This window comes from Triturus cristatus, chromosome 1_1 (assembly GCF_964204655.1).
Source record: "Triturus cristatus chromosome 1_1, aTriCri1.1, whole genome shotgun sequence".
Lineage (NCBI taxonomy): Eukaryota > Metazoa > Chordata > Amphibia > Caudata > Salamandridae > Triturus > Triturus cristatus.
In genome coordinates this window covers 34,434,225-34,459,491 of record NC_140579.1, presented here as the reverse complement: position 1 = coordinate 34,459,491, position 25,267 = coordinate 34,434,225, and the positions used below count along the sequence as shown (strand labels likewise).

Below are 25,267 nucleotides of genomic sequence, written 5' to 3'. Positions count from 1 at the left end.
CGCTTCATAACCAGCGGCTCCCTCGGTGGAGCGGGGGGTCTTTGCCTGATTCGTACCATCCACCAACCTATATCTGGGCATTGAGCAGCAAACAGTGGCCGGGGCGCTAACGCTGTGTGTCACCTCCGCCCAACGACAACGGGGGAGACTATAGCTCCCGTGATCCTTTGCCGCCCGGCTCCCTTCCGGCTGACAGCGCGCCCGGAGGCGCTTCATAACCAGCGGCTCCCTCCGCGTCGCGGGATGCGCGCGGGCGGCGCCGGGCTGAGCCCGGGCAGAGGGCGGGCCGTCTTTGGCCGTTCGGGGCCAGAGGAGGCCGGGTCGGGCCACCTCCCTTACGCCTGAGACCCGCGGCGGATACGGTACCCTCCAACATCTATGCTGACCCTAACATAAGGTACTGTGTTGTTACTGTGGGGCCCTCTGTTACATTGTCACTCTTTGGAATCTGTACAGCAGCTACCCATCCACCGTATGGTTGAGTGTGGGCCACGATGGGCAAAAGGAAAATGTCGGATGTGAACGGGGGTGCTGCTAGTCTCATTGGCAGCATGGCAAATAGGAACAAGGCCAGAAAGTCTGGCAAAAAACTTACGCCCGCTACCACGTTAGATCGTATTGATTCCTTGGTTGATGATTGCACCTCCATCCTAGAATCAGACTTAATTGCCACGCCCCCCCCTTCAATTGCCTCCAACCAATCATCGCCCAGGCTCTGTTACCATCCCTCAGATGTTTAGCAAAAAAACTACTCCAAACCCAACAGCGGTACGAGACGCTTTGCAGAGCCATAGTGCCAATCCTATGCTAACCATCGAGGAAGAAAGCCCTCGTGCCCCTGTCGTTAATCTGGCCCCCCTTGACCCCATTGCTATTGTTTGTTCAAATCGTTTTGAGGCATTAGCTGATATTGATAATGAATATGTTGAGTACATTGGTAGCATTGTCAGTCCCGATGTACCTGTAACATCTAACCCATGTATAGTTCATGGCTCTGGATCCGGGATCGTGCTTGAAGGGGATGGGCCACACCTAGACCTGCTAGGAGGGGTTGCCCCAGACTCAGGACTAATTATGGAAACCATTAAGGCCCTGAAGCTAGAAATTAGCGACCTAAAAGCATTAGTAATGGAATTACTGTCAACAGTTAAAAACTCTTTTATGCAATCACGGCAACCATTAACTACTTTATCTGTCACTACTTGTCATCCAAATCTACCAGCATCTTCCTTACTAAACACTGATTCTAGCACATTCACTTTGCCTCAACCGTTATCATCATTTCCGCAAGTTAGACCAAAGTCTTTACCACCTACAAGAGCTGGGATTAATCCTCCTAATTCCAACATGAAGTCTCGTTCAACTTTGAATTCACATTCCATGACTAGTCAGCCTTATCCCTCTCAAAAAACTCCAGCCCACGCCTTGTCTTTTCCATCTTCCAAAGTACAAAGACCTACAGCCATCATACAGCCTACTGTTTACATGGTGGGCGTTCTCACGACTGCTAGGTATGAGAGTGAAGAATCCCTAAAAAACAAAGTTACCCACTGGATCCGCCATGTCAGAGGCTGTCGATCCCTTATAAGAGATGACCTACTAAGGGCCCGTAGACTTAGATCTAACAACAACCCTACGGATACAATTGAGTTGACCCTAGCTAACCATCTCTTAGCTGACGGCCTTATAGCACTTGAGTATAGATCTTCCTCCCCGGATTCGTCCTCCATTCAATTTAGACGCTTTCCTACACCAAGCCATGACTCTGCGGGGAGGTGGGGTGGGCTGTCAAATCATGGAGTTGAGGGCGCATCCACCTTGGAACAAAATGATTGACTAACACCGGCGATAAACATATCACCAAATGTCTGTAAAGTGCATTATGCTGTCCCGATTACCAATAGCAGACTGTCCTCACCAATACCCTCTTCTGCAATTTCCAGTGCGGCCAGGGGGGAAGGTGAGACACAACCTGTAGTTTCAATTTTACATACCCTGGACCCTGATACTTCCTTATCTCTTGCTTCAAAAACGAATTCCAAAATCATTTCATGGAACATCGCTGGTCTGAAAGCCAAACTTATATTGCCGGATTGGAATAATTTTATCGCCACTTTCGATATCTGTATATTCCAAGAGACCTGGAGTTTAACACCTTTGTATAAATCTGGTTATTCCTGCCATTGTGTCCCTGCAGTATCTACTGGCCGTGGTCGTCCTTCTGGAGGCCTCATAATATGGATAAATATTGCCCTTTCTTGTAGAGTTTGTCATGTACAAAGCCCCTCTCCAGATGTGTTGCATATAACCCTGAGTGGGCTGAAAGGGGGGCCTACCATCGAGCTCTTTAATGTATATGTCAGAGGCACCCAAGGAGGAACTAAGTCACCTATTGTTACCACTCTGGAAGAGGAGCTTTCCTCTTGTCCATCCAATTCACTCATTCTGGTCGCTGGAGACCTGAATTGCACTTACGAACCCCTCGCCTCTGAAGACATTCTTGAGGTTGAAGAGGAAGATGTCATGATCCGTGATCGCCGGCGCCAGCGCGAAGAACCCAGAAGAACTACAAGCCCCAGAGGCGCGGCGGCCGCGCGATCACGTCACTTCCCCTCCGCGCATAAAAGCCCACAGCCACCACGGGGGCGTTGCCTATGATTCTCAATATCATTGCAACGGCCCCCAGTGCGACATCTTCGCGGTTTCCAGCCCGCCAGCATCAGCGGAACGTCGGAACTTCCAGCGGCCCTCGGAGCTTCCTCCATCCAGTGCCCGTGACGTTGCCGAAGCCCGCACCGCTCGGTGAGTGTCTCTATGCTCGCCGCGGACCTCGCTAACGCCGCAAGACCAGTCCCCCGGCTCGCCTGAACCCTCGCAGCCATCCCCTCATCGGAACCCCGGAGTTCCACCTCGGCCCACGGATATCCGGGCATACTTCTCCCCAGCACTACCCACGGATTTCCGGGCACTCCTCAACCCAGCACCGCCCTCGGATTCCCAGGCGAACGACTCTTCAAGTCAGCCCTCGGAGTTCCAGGCGTACCGTCCCTCGGAGTGCGCTCCTCTGCTCCCGGCGGATCAGGGAGCATAGAGTGGAAGCGCGGACATCTCCGACGGGATCTCCCGCCATCTCTCCACTGTTTTCTGGTCGTGTCTCCCCAGACTGTCGGGAGGGACACGAGCGGAACCCGCCAAGCCCACACTTCGTGAAGGGAGGGAAGAGACCCTTCCCTGTTTGGCGCTCCTCCGCTCACGGAGTTCCGAGCGTCGAAGTGGTAGCGCCTCCCCAAAACCTTGGTTCGACTCGTCGTGGTGATCCACGAAGCCTCCCTGTTCCGCTCAACGACCCACGGTCTCGGAGAGACAGGAGAGACAGGTCTCCCTCTCTCGGCTGTTCCTATCCCGTTTTCCCTCGCTCACCCGTCTCCCTAGTCCGAGGGTATTCCACATTCTCCGGGCTGGGGACGGATGGGAGGGGGACCCATACCTAGCATCAGTGCCATCCCGAGGAGAAGATCACGAAAAACCTTGACAGAATCATAGGCCCACGAAAATTCTCTCCTCTTGATCGCACTGACAACATACCATGGTCACGCTAGACAACATCTTAGAGGCTCTGGCCCAAGTCCAACGGGAGTTAGCAACATCAAGAGCCGAAACAGCAGCCCTACATACACGCCTGGACCGCCTCCAACGCAACCCATTCGATGCAGGGCCCGTGCTCCCGTCTCAGACCCCACAAGTAGTGGTGGAAATGCCTTCTCACGTTCCGCTGGCCCCCCCAGAGAGGTTTCATGGAGATATTCAGAAGGTACAAATCTTCATGACCCAGATACTTTTGCATTTCCAATGCAAACCAAAGCTTTTCCTCACTAATCAAGCCAGGGTGGCGTTTCTAATTTCCTATTTGACGGGAGAAGCGGCGCAATGGGCGGTCCCCATCGTTCGCAGAGACGACGCCCTCCTGTATGACTGGGACACCTTCCGACAAGAATTCGAGAAGACCTTCGATCGTCGGGCGGATACCTTTTCTGCGGATTGAGACCTCCTTGACCTGCGCCAAAATAGTTCGGACTTCATAGGATACATCAACAGCTTCCGGCGACTAGTGGCAGAAACGGACTGGCCCGAGACGAAGCAAACCGCTATCTTCTACCGAGGGCTTACCGAGGAGTTGAAGGACGTGATAGCGCAGATAGACCCTCAACCCAACACCTGCTCGGCCATGATAGAGATGGCCTCCCGATTGGAATATAGACTCAGAGAAAGAAAGGGGGAACACAAGCGCAGAGACAAGACACCTCTGTCCTACGATTCCCTTCGCTCACAGGAACCAGCATCTCCCAGAGCGGAGTCCATGGAAATCGGAACGGTGAGAGCTTCCCTCACCCTCAGCTAAAGAGACCACCGGCGTAAACAGGGCCTCTGTTTGTATTGTGGCAAGAAAGGCCATTTCCTGCGGGAATGTCCAGTCCGCCCAAAGAACAGCCGACCAAGGATAGGGCAAGCAGCCATCGTAGCCCGTGAAGGACCGGTGGGAAACCCGAACGCTTGAAGGAGCCAGAAGGGAGGCCTTCAAGCTGTCATTACATCCCTTCCCTAGAAGCAGACATCTCCAACGAACCCGACCACTTCTTTCTAACGGTGCAGCTTGCGATAGGCCCCAAACTCCACCAAGTAAGGGCCATGATCGACTCGGGAGCTACGGGCTGCTTCATGGATACTAGAGAAGCCCACCGGTTGGGGATTCCGCTACTGTCCAAAGACACCCCTGAACTCGTTTATGCCGTGGACGGCAAAGAGCTGGAATCCGGGCCCATACGGTACATCACCCCAACCCTAAAGGTATCCATAGGAGAGGAACATAGCGAGTGGCTCGCATTCAACATCATCCAAGCTCCCCGATGTCATCTTATCCTGGGATTACCATGGTTACGAATCCACGAGCCTCGGATACACTGGGCGTCCACCTCGGTAACCTTCTGCTCCTCATATTGTCGCACCCACTGCCTTCGGCGGGAGACCGCTACGGACCCAGAGGAACCAACAGCAAACCACGTAGCCACAGCCGCGGAGAAGGACGTGACGCTCCCAGACTGTTACACCCACTACAAGGGAGTGTTCGATCAACAGAAGGCTGAGGTTCTCCCTCCACATCGCGACTACGACTGTCGGATCGACCTAATGCCTGGAGCCACTGTCCCGTGTAGCAGGGTGTACGCCCTCACCGGTCCGGAAACTAGTCACCTCAGTGAATATCTAGATACCTACCTATGATTAGGGTTTATTCGCCCCTCCAGATCTCCTGCGGCGTCTCCCCTCTTCTTCATACCGAAGGCCAACGGGGAGCTACGCTGCTGCATAGACTATCGTGCCCTCAACGCCATGACTATAAAAAACCAATACCCACTGCCGCTCATCCCCGTGTTGTTGGAACAGGTGCGAGGAGCACGGTTATACACCAAATTGGACCTCCGGGGAGCGTACCACCTGGTGCGGATGCGAGAGGGGGATGAGTGGAAGACGGCGTTCAAGACAAGATTCGGCCTGTTCGAATATTTGGTGATGCTCTTCGGGCTCTGCAACGCCCCGGCCGCCTTTCAGTTCTTTTTAAACGAGGTATTGAGGGACTTTCTGGACATCTATGTAGTGGTGTACATAGATGACATCTTAATATTCTCATCCTCCGAAGAAGAACATGTGGGCCATGTGACATCGGTGTTGCAGGCCTTAGAAAGTCAACAACTGTTTTGCAAGCTCACGAAATGCGAATTCCACGTCACCACTGTGGAGTTCCTTGGTGTCCTACTAACCCCAGATGGACAAGTCATGACAGACCGCAAAGTCCAGGCTGTGACGCGATGGCCCCAGCCGAAAACCGTGAAGGAAGTCCAAAGCTTTTTGGGCTTCTCCAACTTTTATCGGAGATTCATACACCACTTCTCCCAGATGGTGACACCACTCACCAAACTGACACGGAAAGGAATACCCTTCCTCTGGTCGCCTGAGGCCCAAACAGCGTTTGAGCAGCTCAAAAAAGCCTTCACCACCGCGCCCATCTTGCGTCATGCCCAACCCGATCTTCCGTTTATAGTGGAAGCCGACGCGTCAGACGAAGCAGTAGGAGCTATTCTTTCCCAACGCCACCCGGATACAGGTCACCTCCACCCGGTGGCCTTTATGTCCAGGAAGTTGAATCCAGCGGAGCGTAACTATACTGTCTCCGAAAAAGAGCTGCTCGCCATCAAAGACGCGTTTCTGGAATGGCGTCACTGGTTAATGGGGGCCCAGCATCAGGTGACAGTGTTCACGGACCACCGCAACCTCCAGTTCCTGCGGTCAGCTCGACATCTCTCTCCCCGGCAGAAGCGATGGGTGCTCTTTTTTGCCGAGTATCACTTCTTTGTCACCTACCGGCCAGGAACGCAAAACAAAAAAGCCGATGCCCTATCAAGACAGACCCTCCCAAACCTCCCATTGGAGGCACCTGACCAGCCCATCCTATCGCCTGAGCAAATCATCGGTTGCATGCACACCGAACCATTCCTGCAAGGGGTGAAGCGAGGAATACGAACCTTTGCCTGGTCCTTTTGGTTAAAAAGACACAGAGAATGGCGTATTCAACAGGGCCTCCCGTTAAACGGATCCCGACTGCTGGTCCCTACTCTCCGACTCCGAAAACTCGTTTTCTCATGGTGTCATGACCTACCCTGTGCAGGACATACAGGAGGTACCAAGACCCTGGAGAAGGTGTTGCGACAATTCTGGTGGCCCTCCGTTCGACCAGACGTATTACAGTGGGTGAAAGAATGTGGCACCTGCGCTCAAATGAAAAGCGACCATCAAAAGACCCAAGGCCTTCTAATGCCTCTACCCACGCCTATGAACCCCTGGGAACGAATTTCAATTGACTTTGTGGTAGGGTTACCGAAAGATCAAGGTTGCACAGCAATAGTAGTGGTCGTCAACTATCTCACCAAGATGGGACACTTTATTGCCTGCAAACAGGTGCCCACAGCGGGCACGTTGGCAAAACTCCTCTTGCAACACGTGGTGAGGCTTCACGGACTACCGATGGGGATTGTATCCGACAGAGGGTCCCAGTTTACAGCACGGTTTTGGAAGGTGTGGTGTGAAGCACTGGGTGTTCGCTCCTCCCTCTCCACGAGCTTCCACCCACAGACAGACGGGCAAACGGAGAGACTAAACCAGACACTCAAACAGTACCTGCGCTGCTACGCAGACCAAGCTGCGGACACTTGGGTAGACTTACTATGGGTGGCGGAGGTGGCGTACAACAACTCCCAACACTCCTCCACAATGCAGTCTCCGTTCTTTCTCGCCGCAGGGTTCCATCCACACTTCGTTCCCTTCCTCCTCCCTAGGGAAAACATCAGCCTTCCCGATCTCAAGAGCCGACTCCAGACCATTCACACGGCCCTGAGACGAGCCCGTAAACACCTTCGGCTAGCCAAGGCCAGATACAAAGCCCAGGTGGACAAGCGTCGCAGACCCCCTCCGGTGTACCACAAGGGAGATAAGATCTGGCTGTCTACACGGAAACTCCATTTTCGGAAACCCAGTGTTTTCAACCCCAAATACATAGGGCCCTACCCTGTCATCAAACACATAAACCCCGTGGCAGTACAGTTGCGCCTTCCGCCACACATGCGCATTCACCCTGTGTTTCACGTCTCTCTCCTCAAACCCTCACACTGTCCAGTACGGCAGGCTCCTGCTCCGGTGTGGATCAACCATGATAAGGAATATGTGGTTCGCCGAGTGCTTGATTCCAAACTGGTGAGAAGGAAGTTGTGGTATCTTCTGGCCTGGAAGGGGTACGGTCCTGAGGAAGACTCCTGGGAACCCGCATCTGCCGTGCACGCCAAACGTCTGGTGGCAGACTTTCACCGTCGCTGTCCTGCCAAGCCCGGGGGCGCCGGAAGCGGCGGAGGCGGAGTATAGGGGGGTGTGCTGTCATGATCCGTGATCGCCGGCGCCAGCGCGAAGAACCCAGAAGAACTACAAGCCCCAGAGGCGCGGTGGCCGCGCGATCACGTCACTTCCCCTCCGTGCATAAAAGCCCACAGCCACCACGGGGGCGTTGCCTATGATTCTCAATATCATTGCAACGGCCCCCAGTGCGACATCTTCGCGGTTTCCAGCCCGCCAGCATCAGCGGAACATCGGAACTTCCAGCGGCCCTCGGAGCTTCCTCCATCCAGTGCCCGTGACGTTGCCGAAGCCCGAACCGCTCGGTGAGTGTCTCTATGCTCGCCGCGGACCTCGCTAACGCTGCAAGACCAGTCCCCCGGCTCGCCTGAACCCTCGCAGCCATCCCCTCGTCGGAACCCCGGAGTTCCACCTCGGCCCACGGATTTCCGGGCATACTTCTCCCCAGCACTGCCCACGGATTTCCGGGCACTCCTCAACCCAGCACCGCCCTCGGATTCCCAGGCGAACGACTCTTCAAGTCAGCCCTCGGAGTTCCAGGCGTACCGTCCCTCGGAGTGCGCTCCTCTACTCCCGGCGGATCAGGGAGCATAGAGTGGAAGCGCGGACATCTCCGACGGGATCTCCCACCATCTCTCCACTGTTTTCTGGTCGTGTCTCCCCAGACTGTCGGGAGGGACACGAGCGGAACCCGCCAAGCCCACACTTCGTGAAGGGAGGGAAGAGACCCTTCCCTGTTTGGCGCTCCTCCGCTCACGGAGTTCCGAGCGTTGAAGTGGTAGCGCCTCCCCAAAACCTTGGTTCGACTCGTCGTGGTGATCCACGAAGCCTCCCTGTTCCGCTCAACGACCCACGGTCTCGGAGAGACAGGAGACACAGGTCTCCCTCTCTCGGCTGTTCCTATCCCGTTTTCCCTCGCTCACCCGTCTCCCTAGTCCGAGGGTATTCCACATTCTCCGGGCTGGGGACGGATGGGAGGGGGACCCATACCTAGCATCAGTGCCATCCCGAGGAGAAGATCACGAAAAACCTTGACAGAAGATGCCAGGTGGGGGATACCCTCTCTGACTGTTCCTCCAGTGAAGAGATGGACACCAGTGATAATCCAACTGAATGCCTTGGTTCTGGAATTTGGGCTGAGAGCTGCCAATGGTCGACTTCCTTCAGATCTTCACGCAGCTCTTACTTTTAACAGAATTTCCAGCGCATCCCGAATCGATTATATTCTAATCGATCGTAGACTCTGGCGTTATGCAGTGGACCTGGTTATAGTCCCTACCACCGATAGCGACCATAATCCCCTGTGTTTAACACTAAAGAACCCATGGCCCCTCGACCAACCAACCTCCAAACCCTTGTCCCACATTGTCTACTAAAGATATTATTCCATCGAACTGCAAAAGATATCTCAAATGGCCTAAAATTGCATTAGATGAACAAAAACTTACTTCTATAAAAGAAATACTGCTATCAAAAACTGCAGAACTTAGGCAAGCATGTGAGGAATCCGTTGTGAGTTCAAGGGCTGGGTCTATACATGCAGCCACTGTTGAGTCGATTGGGTCATTTTTCATATCCTTTTCCACCACAAATTCTAATAAACATAAATCGCCTGGTTCCTGGTTTAATTCTGAGTGCAGATCTAGCAGGAAAAAGCTTGCAACTGCCATCAAAACCAAGGATTGCTCCCTAACCAAATATGCCAGGTCGGTTTATAGGAAGGCCGTGACTAAAGCCAAGTGCACCTGGGAGGAATCTCATTGGCTGGCCTTGAAAACTGCTAGTCTAACCAGGGATGGAACTACATTTTGGAATCTTTGCAGATATTCGAGAGGCTCTGATTCCGACGCAATCCTAAACCATATCACAAATCAAGAATGGTTTGTTCACTTCTCGAATCTTTATTCAGGCGAGGATACCCAAAGTTTTAGGGTTCCCCCCTCCACTACTTCAATAGACCCCATTTTGGTCAATTACGATCCTTTTACGAAGGCAGAAGTCTTGACTGCCATTAATAGATTGGTCCCAGCCAAAGCCCCAGGCCCTGATGGCCTGCCTGGCGATCTGTTCCGCTCCAACCCTAAACTCTGGGCAGTGTATTTTACCATCTTACTTAACGCACTCCTCAAGGGGTTACCTATCCCTGAGTCTTGGAAAGGAGCGGAGGTAATACGAATATTCAAGAAGGGCTCCAGGGAGGACCCCGCCAACTACCGACCAATAAGTCTTATTGATGTTAGCCAGAAGGTGGTTGGCAGGGTTCTGTTGGAGCGTATTTTATCTTGGGCTACTGAGAATAGTGTCTTGTCGCATTATCAGGCTGGGTTCAGACCGAACACGAGCACGATTGACCAGGTCTTCAGGCTGCTATTATTACACTGGAAGGTTGTCTCGATCGGTAGGGGCAGCCTCCATCTAGCCTTCATGGATCTGAAGTCCGCCTTTGACCTGGTCCCTCGCGATCGTCTTTGGTCTGTTCTCCAGGAAATGGGTGTTCCGCTTCCTGTCCTCGACCTTTTGGTCCGGCTTCATGAGGGCAACTTTGTAAGGGTGAGGTGGGGAACTCAGGCCCAGAGAACTGAAAAGATCCCAGTTAACAGAGGAGTCCGCCAGGGTTGTGTATTGGCGCCCACCCTCTTTTCACTGTTCGTGAACGGAGTGGTGAAATTTTTGCAAGATGTTCCAGCTGACGCCCCCGCCCTGGCGGGCGAAAAAGTCCCCACTCTCCTCTTTGCGGACGATACCCTCCTGATTTCCAAGACACCAGCAGGGTTACAGAAGCTCCTAGATAGATTTCATTTGTTCTGCTCACTGAGAGGTCTGGCTATCAATACAACAAAGACCAAGCTTCTTTCCTTCAAATCACACAAATCACCCAGCGTCCCCATCATGTCTGATGGAACCCCCCATGAATATGTCAACTTATTCGGCCAAATTCTTGGGGTGGTCTTGGACTATCAGAAGTAAACTCATCAGCTCTACTAGATGATTTTGTACAAAGCATTTTTATTGTCTTTTTAACCCTATTTTAAACGATATTAAACTCTTTTGATATTGGGTCTATTTAATCAGCCATTAAGCTATTAGACAGAGAGCATTTCCACAGTTACTGTGATTCGTTGCAAATATTGCTCTTTTGATGAATTGTTTGTTCTTTTATGTTTGTATGTATATGCTTTTATGATATAATCTTTTATCGAAATAAAGCTTTCTGACTGACTGACTGATAAACAAAATATTGATTAACAGAAATAATGAGTTTGTGGTTCTTCCAGTAGGTTATTAAAGGATTCTGAAGCTTTAAAGTGTGTTTTAGCTGGTTCTAAATCACCATCAACCAGTCCAACTAATTGGTCCATCGACCAAGTGGTGGAGTGCCGTGATGTTAAGGTTAGGATCCAAAAGGGGTTAAAGTAAATATGTATATTTTGTAATAAATTCTCTTTCCCTATAGGTAATAAGGTACCCCCCCACATGTCCAGCGGATACATTGTCCTGTGCGCAGACTCATGAGAGAAAAAAAAAACGTATGAGTGTTGGTGTTATGGGCCCCACCAATGAATGAGTATGTGAATGTGTTAGTGTGATGATGGGTCTGCGACGCAAGGAGGTTATGTAAGTTTTACCCCAGTAGTTTTGCGCTGGATCACCAACACAACTTTTCTCTGAATACAAATGAAGGCCATTAAATGTACAAAAGACCAATTTGCACACATTCTTTGCATTTTTCCCCACAAGGCCATCTCTAAACGAGGGTCTTTATAGGTATTGTCGGAATTTGAACATGTAAATTGCTGGTGGCATTCAGATCTCAGCTGCATTCAGCGGTTGCATGTAATTTGCATCATTATATGTTAAATTGAAAAATCTAAACCACTGAAACATGATGTAGGAGAGTAGGATCTGCACTTATGTTGCCCCCACTTTTTTTCTGATGTTTACACTGGTGTCTGGCTGGGACCCTTCTAATCAGGGCCCCAGCCTCTCTGTTCTCTCTAAACAACTTGGAGTGCATATTGGATACTGTGGTACCTTATGAGCCCCTAGTATATGGTACCTTAGGTACCAAGGGCATAGGTACTTCACAGGCCTACCAGGAACTGAAGCATGTATTATGCCACCCCTGGGAAGCAGACTAAATCTGACACCACAGGCCTGCTACTGCAGCCTGGGTGAGGTAGTGTTAGCACTCCTCACTGAGGTATAGGTTCCCTATATCTCACCTTACACACACATATAAACCTATCAGTCACCCCTAAGGCAGGCCCTATCAATCCTGAGGGCAGGGTGCTTGATTTCCATGTGAGGGGGTGCCTCTGCAGGAATTCAAAGGACTCTAGGAGTGCACCCACCCAGCCCCAATACACTAAATCCTGTCTGGAAGGTAGAGACACCTCCCTGTGACAGGATGCCTATTGTTGGGCCTCCTGCACTGCGAGTTTCAGTCAGCAGCAGGAGGGCAGCCCAGTGTCTGTGCTGGTGGCATCCATTTTGTGATGCCAGGGCTCTTTCAGATTTCTACTGTGTTTCCACAGTAGGTACATGTCTTCCCCTCTAGAAGGGTGGGATCATACTCCCACACCAGTTACTAGTGTGGGGTATGATTCCAAGTTGTTTGACACCAAACACAACATGTTTTGATGCAGTCATTCCAAAGTTAGCATTTACCGGTAGGTTATAATACACTTAAGAGTATGTGGTTTAACCGCATCCACAAACAGCCACAGAGAATAGACTCTGCCAGCTGCAGAGGGGCCCTGCTCAGGCAGAGGCACCCCCTCACATTGTAAACCAAGCACCCTGCCCTCAGGATCGATAGGGCCTGCCTTAGGGGTGACTGATAGGTTTATATGTGTGTGTATGGTGAGATATAGGGAACCTATACCTCAGTGAGGAGTGCTAACACTACCTCACCCAGGCTGCAGTAGCAGGCCTGTGGTGTCAGATTTAGTCTGCTTCCCAGGGGTGGCATAATACATGCTTCAGCCCCTGGTAGGCCTGTGAAGTACCTGTGCCCTTGGTACCTAAGGTGCCATATACTAAGGGCTCATAAGGTACCCCAGTATCCAATCACTAGTGCATCTAATATGCACTCCAAGTTGTTTAGAGAGAACAGAGAGACTTGGGCCCTGATTAGCAGGGACCCACCCAGATTATAGCCAGAAACCACTGTTAACATCAGAAAAAACGTGGGGGCAACATAAGTGCAGATACTACTCTCCTACAACGATTTTCTACAAACTTGTGCTTTCAACCACGTGTGGCCCAAGCCTCCAGCAGGATTTCCTCTGAAAATCAGAGGCCTACCTCATCCCGAGTGGCCGTGGGCTCCTGGTGAGTGAATCCTCCCGAGGTGTGTTTGCGATCCCTTGCCATTTGGCTTGTGGGTCCCCTGAAGACTTTGCTATAGAACCAAAGGGCTCCCCTGGTTGCTCTAGGCCTGCCCTGACTTACCCTCACTGAGTGAGTCCCTCAGACCTTGCTGGTCTGCACCTCTGACTTTCTTCACTTTCCACAAGACTTGCTGTTGCCAAGGCTTGTTGGCTCCAATCCGGTTGTCAACACCTCAGTAAGCTGCAGATTTTGTGCTGCACTACGAATCCAGCTCCTGGTTGTCGTCGATGCCTCCTGGACCTTGTGGCTGAAGATGCAAGACACCCGTGATCACCTGAAATCACCCGACTACTGTGGGCATCCAGCTTCCTGGCCCGGGTCACTGGCAAGTGACATTGAACTCCGTCTCCTCTGCTCAGGTCTTCTTTCTTCAGAATCCAGCCTTGGATTCCACCGGACACTTCTCCTGTCTTCACAAGCAGCAAGTCTTCTTTGGCTCCCGTTGAAAACGACGCTGCGACCCGACACCAAAAGACATCTATGCACCCGGCTTCCCTGGGTGAGCTAACTCGAGTACTCCGGTGTGCTCTAGAACTACTTACCCTGTAAGTGACTTGCTTGTAGACTCTCCCGAAGTATCCTAAAACTTTAAAATCCCAACCGCGACTTGCTCCATTGAAGTCTATTGGGTTCCTCGGCTGTGTTCTCACACTGCATCCGTCTCCCGTGGGTCCTTTACTTACCTGCCTTGGGTGGATTAGTGAGGCCCCAGCGCTTCTGAAGACCTTAGGCCTTCTCCCTTCTCAAGTCGTTCTTCTTATACCTCTTTTTTAGTATATGGTCTGGTACGCCCCTAGGGCCCCAGCCATATTTGTGCTTAACTTGTGAAATGTTGATTTGTGCATATGTCCTTGACTTTTAATCTCATAAAGAGATTAGTAGAGTGTGTTTAGTAATAAATACATGTATATATTATATATATACCTGTGTGGTGTCCTTTCATTTAGTGATTCAAGAGAGTATAAGGTAAAACAAGCTGCTTTACATTCCTCTGAGACATAGCCTGAAGGCTGCTCTCCACAGCTACCACTAGGATAGCTTTCTTTAAAAGGTTGTCTTAAACCTATCTACCATAAGAGTCAATTTGTACTGGTGCAAGGTGGCCACTTTAACTAGTGACCTGCACATACCAGGCCAACTTCTCACATTGGTGGGCAGCGTGTGGGATTACAGTTTGCCATTGTTTTACCAGAAAATCTCTATTTGAATTACTAACTGAAAACCACTAAATGTACTCAAGGTACATATAAAGTCAAGCTTAGTATCAACAAGTTCTACTGAACTTAGAACTGTGTGTGAAGGGATAGCACAGCCTTGCTACAGCTCAAGCTAGGATCAGTAGGCCACAAACTAGTGTAGGTAGTACAACACTGCACAACACTAGAATGTCCTTAAGGGTTGTAACCAGTGGGTCCACCCAGCCTCAGTATAAGGACATAACTTTCTTTGACCTATGAGCCATGTGTGCTGCAAGGCACCTGAGGATAGGACAGAGTCCCTCCACACCACACCTGATAGATCTGCTGAAAGCAGATGATCTTAAATTAGCTCTAGGAGCTAAGGGGTCTGAATCAGGGGGTGGGTCAGCTATAGTTTCTGGGTCAGATGATGAACATTAAGATGACCTGGACTTTGTGGTTGAAGGGCCAGATCCACAGGGATCTGAAAAAGACAGAGGAAATCTCCCTAAGAGAACTGACAGAGTGGAAGAGAGGCATAGGTCCCCTTCAAGGGAATCTGACCACTCATATCACTCTGGCAGGGAATCTGTCCAGCAGAGGAACTTATACCTTCCTAGAAGAGAAGACATCCTCTGAAAGAATGTACAAACTGCTGCAGTATGAGAAAGCAAGAGTTGCCCTCAAGGCCAAGCAGTTGGCATTAGATAGAGAAGCCTTTGAGCTCCAGAGAGCTTCTAGAAAAGAGGGGCTAGAACCCCCTGGTGGCAGCAACAGTGTCCCTAGAGTCAGAGATGACATTCCAGACCATAGGAACCAGTCCAAGGTTGTTCCTCCCTACCAGAGTAGGGATGATATCCACAAATGGATAACTGCTATGGAGAGGACCTGTAGAGTACAACAGGTCCCCCAGAAACAGTGGGCAGCAATCATGTGGCTCTCCTTTTCTGATAAAGGTAGAGACACGCTCCTCACTGTTAGAGAAGAGGATGCTGATGATTATGAAGTCTTGAAGAGTGCATTAATAGATGGGTTTGGCTTAACCACTGAACAGTACAGGTTGAAGTTCAGAGACACCCAGAAAGCACAGACTCAGGACTGGACTGACTTTGTAGATTGTGCAACCAAGGCTCTGGAGGGTTGACTGGTTGGTAGTAGAGTTACTGATTTTAAGGGATTGTATAATCTTATGATGAGAGAACAGATCCTTAATAATTGCCAAAATCAGTTGTTGCATCAGTACCTGGTGGACTCTGATCTGACCTCTCCCCAAGAATTGAGAAAAAAGGTAGACAAATGGGTCAGAACCAGGGTGAGGCAGAAAACCCAGAACCAAGGGGGTGACACTAAGAAGCAGGATACTAAAGGCTCTGAGAAAGGTGGGGATAAGTCAAAAGACCAGAAGTCTTCACAAGGGCCCCAAAAATCTGCATCTGGTGGGGATTCACAGTCTAACAAAGGAAAAGGCCAAAAGAAGCCCTGGTGCAAATTCTGTAAACAGAAAGGGCACTGGACTTCTGACTGTAACAAGTCCAAAGACCAAACCACCACCACTCCTGCCCCTAAGGCAACTGTTCCCCCTAGTACAGCTATTGGTGGTGGTGGTAATCAGAATAAGGGTGTAGTAGGGTTAACCCTGGGTACTGAAGTGGACTCTGGCCTAGTCAGAGTACCCACTCAGGCATTGCTGATTTGTGATGGAGACATTGATATGTCCTTCCTAGTGAACCCCAGTAATCTGGGCAAATACAAACAGCAGCCTGTAATAAATGGCAAACAGGCGTTGGCATCCAGGGACACAGGTGCTAGTGTCACCATGGTGGCAGAGGATCTTGTGGACCCTGGGCAGATCATCCTGGGTGAAATGTACCAGGTTACCAATGCAAGTAATGTCAGGACCAACCATAGTCTGGCAGTTGTGAATTTCTCCTGGGGAGGGGTAACTGGCCTCAAGAAGGTAGTAGTCAGTGCAGACCTTCCTGTCGAATGTCTATTGGACAATGATCTAGAGACTTCAGCCTGGTCTGAAGTAGAGTTATGGACTCATGCTGAGATGTTGGGCATACCTGCAGAGGTATTTTGCTGTGACCAGGTCACAGGCCAAAATGCATAAAGCTGAACCAGCTCTGGATCCTGAAACTATGGACCAGATGCTACCCAAGAGGAGGAGCAGTAGGGTTAAGGCAGTGCCTTCCCCTCTGTCTCAGATCACAGATTCCCCTCCAGAGGGAGGAGAGGCAGATCCTGAAGAAGGAACTGCCCCAGAGGGACTTGGGCCTGATCAGGTTGAGTTCTTGGGGGCAGGGGGACTTTCCAGGGAAGATCTGAGTAAGGAGCAACAGTGCTGCCCCTCTCTTGAACCCCTCAGACAGCAGGCTGCTGCCGAGGCTGCTGGGAGTGTTAGTGGGTCCCATAAAGTTTATTGTGATGAGGGACTCCTATATTCTGGGGCTAGAGATCCTACCCCTGGAGCCACCAGGAGGTTGGTAATCCTCTTGACCCTAGCACATGATATCCCTTTGGCAGGACACATGGGCCAAAACAAGACCTGGGACAGGCTTGTTCCACATTTTCATTGGCCACACATGTCAGAGGACACAAATGAGTTTTGTCGCTCCTGTGTCACTTGCCAAGCCAATGGCAAGTCAGGTGGCACAACAAAGGCCCCCCTGATACCATTACCTGTGGTGGGGGTACCCTTTGAAAGGGTAGGGATTGACATTGTTGGTCCCCTTGACCCTCCAACAGCATCTGGGCGCAGGTTTATCCTGGTGGTAGTGGATCATGATACCAGGTACCCAGAAGTAATTCACCTGAGGACCACCACAGCCCCTGTGATGGCAAGAGGTGGTGGCAAGAGCCCTCATTGGAGGTTTCTCCAGAGTGGGTTTCCCAAAGGAGGTTATATCTGACAGAGATACCAACTACGTCAGGATATCTAAAAGCAATGTGGAAGGAGTGTGGTGTAAATTATAAATTCACTACTCCCTATCACCCACAATGCAATGGGTTAGTTGAACGTTTCAACAAAACCCTAAAGGGAATGATTAAAGGCCTCCCAGAAAAGCTTAGGCGAAAATGGAACCTTTTACTTCCCTGCCTTCTGTTTGCATATAGAGAGGTTCCACAGAAGGGGATTGGTTACAGCCCATTTGAACTTCTGTTTGGGAATCCTGTAAGAGGTCCATTATGTTTGGTGAAGGAGGGCTGGGAGTTACCTCTCAAACCTCCCAAACAGGATGTGATGGACTATGTACTTGGTCTCCGCTCCAGGATGGTCGAATACATGAAGAAGGCAACTAAAAACCTGGAGGCCAGCCAAGAACTACAAAAAACTTGGCATGACCAAACGGCTGTGCTGACTGTGTACTAGCCAGGACAGAAAGTGTGGGTGTTGGAGCCTGTGGCCCCAGCAGCTCTCCAAGACAAGTGGAGTGGCCCCCATACAATTGTTGAGCAAAAGGGAGAAGTCACCTATCTGGTGAATCTTGGAACTCCCAGGAGCCCCCTTTGGGTGCTCCATGTCAACAGACTGAAACCATATGTTGACAGGACTGACATGGGCTGGCTCATGGCAACTGATGAGGAACAGAAGGAGGAAAGTGACCCTCTCCCTGACCTGCTCTCACAGAACCCTGATGACGGATCGGTAGATGGTGTTGCTTTGGCAAGCAGCCTCACTGATCATCAGCAAACTGAATGCAGACAAGTTTTGCAACAGTTTAGACATATGTTTAGCCTGACCCCTAGTCAGACTTCCTGGTGCACCCATGAGGTGGACACTGGAGACAGTCTGCCTGTCAAGAGTAAAATCTACAGGCAACCTGACCATGTCAGGGACTGTATCAGGACTGAAGTCCAGAAAACGTTGGAACTAGGTGTGATTGAGCCTCCAGATAGCCCTTGGGCTAGTCCAGTAGTCCTAGTACCCAAACCTCATACCCAGGGTGGTAAGAAAGAATTGAGGTTTTGTGTAGACTACAGAGGCCTCAATGCAGTCACCAGGACTGATGCTTATCCAATTCCCAGGGCAGATGAACTGATTGATACTTTGGCCTCAGCCAAGTATCTGAGTACATTTGACCTAACAGCTAGCTACTGGCAGATCAGGTTAGCTGAGGATGCCGAAGCCAAAACAGCATTTTGAACCCCTGGTGGGCACTACCACTTTGTGGTGATCCCCTTTGGTTTGAAGAATGCACCTGCCACTTTTCAGAGGTTGGTGAACAAGGTTCTGGCAGGGATGGAAACTTATTGCTCAGCTTATCTTGATGATATTGCTGTCTTTAGTTCCTCCTGGCAGGATCACCTGGTCCACCTCAGAAATGTTTTGGAGGCTCTGCAAAAAGCAAACCTCACTATCAAGGCCACTATGTGCCAGATAGGGCAGAGTCAGGTTGTATACCTGGGCTACCTTGTAGGTGGAGAAAAGGTTCAGCCTTTACAGAGCAAAATCCAAACCATCATGGAATGGGTTGCTCCAACCACCCAGACACAGGTGAGAGCCTTTTTAGGCCTGACTGGGTACTATAGGAGGTTTGTTAAGTGATATGGATCTATAGTGACCCCTTAAATGATCTTACCTCAAAGAAAATGCCAAAAAAGGTTCAGTGGACAGCTAGCGGGCAAAAGGCATTTGAAGACCTAAAGCAGGCCATGTGCACTGCCCCCATCTTACAGAGTCCAGACTACACCAAAAAGTTCATTGTCCAAACAGATGCTTCTGAGCTGGGTGTGGGAGCTGTACTGTCTCAACTGAATGATGAAGGTCAAGACCAGCCAGTAGCTTTTATAAGCTGAAGGCTGACCCCTAGAGAGAAACGTTGGTCAGCTATAGAGAGGGAGGCCTTTGCTGTGGTATGGGCCCTGAAGAATCTGAGGCCATACTTGTTTGGCACTCACTTCATAGTTCAGACTGACCACAAGCCCCTCCTATGGCTTAAACAGATGAAAGGTGAAAACCCAAAACTTTTAAGGTGGTCCATTTCCCTACAGGGGATGGACTATACAGTGGAATATAGACCTGGGACCCAACATGCCAATGCAGATGGACTCTCAAGGTATTTCCACTTAGAATACGAAGACTCAACTGGTCAAGGTTAGTTTAGTGTCCCTGCGTTTGGGGGCGGGGGATGTGTAGGAGAGTAGGATCTGCACTTATGTTGCCCCCCCTTTTTTCTGATGTTTACACTGGTTTCTGGCTATAGTCTGACTGGGACCCTGCTAATCAGGGCCCCAGCCTCTCTGTTCTCTCTAAACAACTTGGAGTGCATATTAGATGCACTAGTGATTGGATACTGTGGTACCTTATGAGCCCCTAGTATATTGTACCTTAGGTACCAAGGGCATAGGTACTTCACAGGCCTACCAGGGGCTGAAGCATGTATTATGCTACTCCTGGGAAGCAGACTAAATCTGACACCACAGGCCTGCTACTGCAGCCTGGGTGAGGTAGTGTTAGCACTCCTCACTGAGGTATAGGTTCCCTATATCTCACCTTACACACACATATAAACCTTTCAGTCACCCCTAAGGCAGGCCCTATCAATCCTGAGGGCAGGGTGCTTGGTTTCCATGTGATGGGGTGCCTCTGCCTGAGCAGGGCCCTTCTGCAGACCTCAGAGTCCATTCTCTGTTGCTGTTTGTGGATGCAGTTAAACCATATACTCTTAAGTGCATTATAACCTAGCGGTAAATGCTAACTTTGGGATGGGTGCATCAAAACATGTCGTGTTTGGTGTCAAATGCTTTGGAATCATACCTCCACACCAGTAACTGGTGTGGGAGTATGATCCCACCCTTCTAGAGGGATAGACATGTACCCACTGTGGAAACACAGTAGAATCCTGAAGAGCCCTGGCATCACAAAATGGATGCCACCAGCACAGACACTGGGCTGCCCTCCTGCTGCTGACCGAAACGCGCAGTGGAGGAGGCCCAACAATAAGCATCCTGTCACAGGGAGGTGTAACCACCTTCCAGACAGGATTTAGTGTAATGAGGCTAGGTGGGTGCACTCCTAGAGTGCTTTGAAGTCCTGAACTGGGGGAGCAGTAGGCTCCTTTGTGCATATGCCAGCTCAAACCGGTTCTGGGGCTACCAGCCCCTGCTCTGGCACGAAACTGGACAAAGGGAAGTGGTTGTAGCCACCCACTCCACTGATCCTCCTATAGGAGGGGTCATAGAGCTAGTCCCTCCCTTCCTTGTATTATAAGTTAGGGAACCCTTGACATTGCAAACTAGATATCCCTGGATGACGCTCTGAAGAAGAATCCTGGACCTTCGACGTTCCACTACCTTTGGAAGACTGAAGAATCTCCCTTAGAGTCAAGGAGTGACTTCCCTGCTTGTCAGGCACCAAAACTTTCCATCCACGGTCGCAAACTTTCCCGCTCCCGCCAGAGTCTGAAGTCCCTGCAGCCCCAGAAGTAGATTTCCTGACTTCTCAATGGCCATTGTGAGTCCCCAGCAAAGCTGAGGCGAGGGGACCCCACGAGTGACAAGGAACAGCAATACCCGGGTACCGTGCACTATTGTCGAGTGCAACCCCTTCACGATGGTCTACGAACTTGTGCTTTGGTCCACGTGTGTCCCAAGCCTCCAGCAGGATTTCCTCGAAAATCAGAGGCCTACCTCACCCCGAGTGACCGTGGGCTCCTGGTGAGGGTATCCTCCCGAGGAATCCTTGTGATCCCTTGCTGGTTGGCTTGTGGGTCCCCTGAAGACTTTTCTACAGAACCAAAGGGCTCCCCTCGTTGCTCCAGGCCTCCCCTGACTTGCTGGGTGAGTCCCTCAGACCTTGCTGGTGTGTACCGCTGACTTTCTTCACTTTCCATGAGACTTGCTGTTGCCAAGGCTTGTTGGCTCCAGTCCGGTTGCCGACACATTAGTAAGCTGCAAACTTTGTGGGCACTCCGAAACCAGCTTCTGGTCATCGTCGACGTCTCCTGGACCTCGTGGCTGAAGAGTCAAGACACCCGTGATCCGCAGCTGTGTTCTCACACTGCATGCGTCTCCCGTGGGTCCTTTACTTACCTGTCTTGGGTGGATTAGTGAGGCCCCATCGCTTCTGAAGACCTTAGGCCTTCTCCCTTCTCAAGTCGTTCTTCTTATACCTCTTTTTTAGTATATGGTCTGGTACGCCCCTAGGGCCCCAGCCATATTTGTGCTTAACTTGTTGTGTAATGTTGATTTGTGCATATGTCCTTGACTTCTAATCTCATAAAGAAATTAGTAGAGTGTGTCTAGTAATAAATACATATATATTTTATATATATATATACCTGTGTGGTGTCCTTTCATTTAGTGATTCAAGAGATTATAAGGTAAAACAAGCTGCTTTACATTCCTCTGAGACTTAGCCTGAAGGCTGCTCTCCACAGCTACCACTAGGATAGCTTTCTTTAAAAGGTTGTCTTAAACGTATCTACCATAAGAGTCGAATTGTACTGGTGCAAGGTGGCCACTTTAACTAGTGTCCAGCATATACCAGGCCAACTTCTCACACATTAGTAACCATATAGTCCTCATACTGTCGATTCTCACCAATTTTGCACTTTGGACCAAACCTGACCGGTTTTTGTTTTTCTGCCCTGTAAGGGCACTGTAACTCGCTAAACATTACATATGGCTGACATACCTTAAACAGGGTCACAGTGGCGCTGTAGGAGAGGCTCAACAGGAAGAGGATGATGAAGGTTGACGTGGTACTCCAGATGTTCTCCAGATCTTCCTCTTCATCAATATAAAAAGCTCTCACTAATGGGAGGTGCAACACAACATGATGTCAGATGCACAATTCTACCGTAACTCTCAACAAACTTTGTGTTGGAATAAAACTGCTTATTTTACATTCAAATTTAAATAATTAAAGGAGATACTTCCCAATTGAAAACGACTAATGGGCTAGGATCCAGGAGTCCCATCAGAGGCTGCCAGATTTTAACTCTGTCTGTCTTGAACTAAGGCGGCTTAACTAGAAAGTACCATCTAAGCCAGGGTATAGGTTTAATAGATAGAGGAATAGAGAGATAAAAGATACATAGATAGTTATATAGATAGGCAGGTGCATAGAGAGATAGCTAGGGTAGGTATGGATGGGTGGATGGAAAGATAATCAAAAGGCTGAAGCAGGCATGGAAAGAGGCATAGCAGTGATGGAGGACATGTGGTTTTGGAAGTGGTGGATGTGGCTGGTAGCTATTAGGTGCTGTTGCAGGGATTCTGCTTATGCACAGAACTATGCACAGGAAACCAGGACCTCAGTGAATTGCGGTGTACCAAAAAAACTTTCCTCAGAACCCAGAACCCCTTATCCGACCAGCATCAGTGTCCCATTCGTTCTCCGAGTTTTATCTCGGTGGTCCCAATGTATAGACAACCCAGAACAAGCGACTTAGGGTATTCTCAGGAATGGTGGGAATCAGAAATACCTGTTCGTAATTATTCTCATATCAGTCCACAACAGAATAAACAGAGACACGGTAAAGTTTAAAGAGTTTATCTTATAAACCTTGTGTCCTAATATGCAGTACTTTGGCTAACATAAGCAGACAAATGATTAAGATCAAAACCATCAGCATAGTTACAATACCATAGAAAATGAAAGGAGTAATCATAATAAAATGACAGTGGATGACCACCACCTTCCTTTCGCTAGTAAACTAATATTATTATTATTACTAATAAAAGGTCTCTAGGCTTGAATGGGGAACCCCATACCGTAAAGATCAGCTTAGTGGAATCACATCACAGGATCAGCTTAGACTCTGCTCCTGGGAAAGCTCTTCTTCCGAATGTGTCTAAAGCATGTAGCCTGCAATATTAAAAGCACTCGACTTTCAGGTATTTGCAGCTGCGTGCGTGTTATGGCTAAATAGTGGGCCGATCAACCTGAACCCAACAACATGCACCGTCTAGCGACCCAGACTGTTTCTTTACACAATGTGCAGACCAAGGTCGCTGCTCACTGTTAGTGATGTGAACAACAGACCGTTCTCATGTGAAGCAAAGTCGAGCAAGCATTTCTCAATTAATAACATGTGACTACAGTGTTGTGTGCAAAAGCAGCAAAAGCGGCAAGTTGGCTTTCTAACATCTAATTTGCAAGAAATGGATTGAACCCTTCCCACCGCAAGGAATGGACTGGCTACGAGCAGTAAGGAGAACGGCGAAAATAGATATTGATCTGGAGTCCAATACACGAACATATCCTAAGATATGGGTGGCCTTTCAGAATTGGGATGGAGATATAAGTGTGTAACCGCTTCTGTCTAATGATTACACCTGCGTGGTCTGTGCAGCCAGGATACTGGAAGGGCACGAGCTCAGGAGCTATTGAAATATTGCAAAAGCCCGGGGAGGTACAGATCGGCTGACAGGCTATTATTTTGCATATAATGGTGGTATCACAGATCGTTCTGTATGAACAGCTGTCTAATGTAGTTTTATTTCTGCACTGTATACCATGTTAGACAAAGCAGCTGTGGTGAACTCTGACACCTTTCTGGCCTGGTTATATTCTAAATTCCTGCACTTACTGATTTCTTGCATGAATGTGCGTGTGTTTGTATGTTTTTATCTATCTTTACCTATCAGATCAAAACCATAAATAATTTCATGTGTGTAATTGGTTCATGTATTCCTCTGTATTACTGTTCCTATATTTTATTGTGTATTGGCTTACATGTGGGTCACAGAAAGTATGAGAAAAAATCTTTTGGCCTGATTCACAAACTGTCATTTGTAGTATGTAAAGTGGCACTACAGTAGTGCTACTTATTGAAAAATGCAATTCACAAACCATTCAGGTGGAAATCTCCACCTCCACATATCATATATTTTCCATGGGAAGAGCTCTGGACATGTAAGTTTACTACTTAATAGTGAAGGTGAGAGGAACGGAGGATTGCTGGGAAAATGGGGAATATCTATTAGTAAATGGGAGGAATTTAGGTAGGAATAATGAGGAGTTCAGGGAGGGGCATGTTAATACAAACACCACCCACAAAAGAGTAAGGCCATTGCTATTTGCAAAATATACTTACAAAGTCAGTATTGCCCTTAAGGTATGACGTCACATATTACATCACTGTTTTTAGACACTTATTTACCCATTTATTCTTCCAAGATATACATATATTAAAAATATTTATTTTACAGAAAGACACATTTTCACTGCATGATGCCATCAGTGATGTAATATGTGACGTCATCAGCACTGGATTGCGGTCACGTGAGTTATAGTTACCTGAACTAACTATAATGGTGGAATTTCATTGGTTTTTTACGAGTGAAATGTCCAGCTAACTATAACATGTGTGAAACCTATGGTTTTTTAAGTGAATTTGCAAGGTTTTTTTAATGCTAATTCCTAACTATAACGTGTGTGAAACCTATGGTTTTTTCAGTGAATTTCAAAGGTTTTTTAAATGCTAATTTATGAATGTATTATTATATTTTGTATATATTTATTTTACATTAATTTACCTATGTATATAGTTATAGATTGGCTGTATCCTGTAATTTGGAATGGCTCAGGTTGGCTTGGTTGGTATTTCACCAATCCAAAGCTATAATACTGTGCCTGGAGTGATAAATGGCTTTTGTCATTTTTCAGCTCGGCGGGGATAGCACTGTGCTAATCCTATGCTTAAAGACTTTGCTGTATAAATGGCAAAAGACTTTGTCCATTTCTATCTCGGTGTGGATAGCATTGTGCTAATCCTATGCTTAAAAACTTT

General features: G+C 49.1%; 1 gene segment (V, D, J or C); it reads right to left on the bottom strand.

Annotated features, from left to right (window-relative positions):
* Nucleotides 1-25,267, bottom strand: part of LOC146869258 (Ig mu chain C region membrane-bound form-like) — a 146,820-nt gene that overhangs the window by 37,536 nt on the left and 84,017 nt on the right. Inside the window, 1 exon segment of the C gene segment in view lies at nt 22,165-22,283. Within this exon segment, the coding sequence occupies nt 22,165-22,283 (119 nt within the window).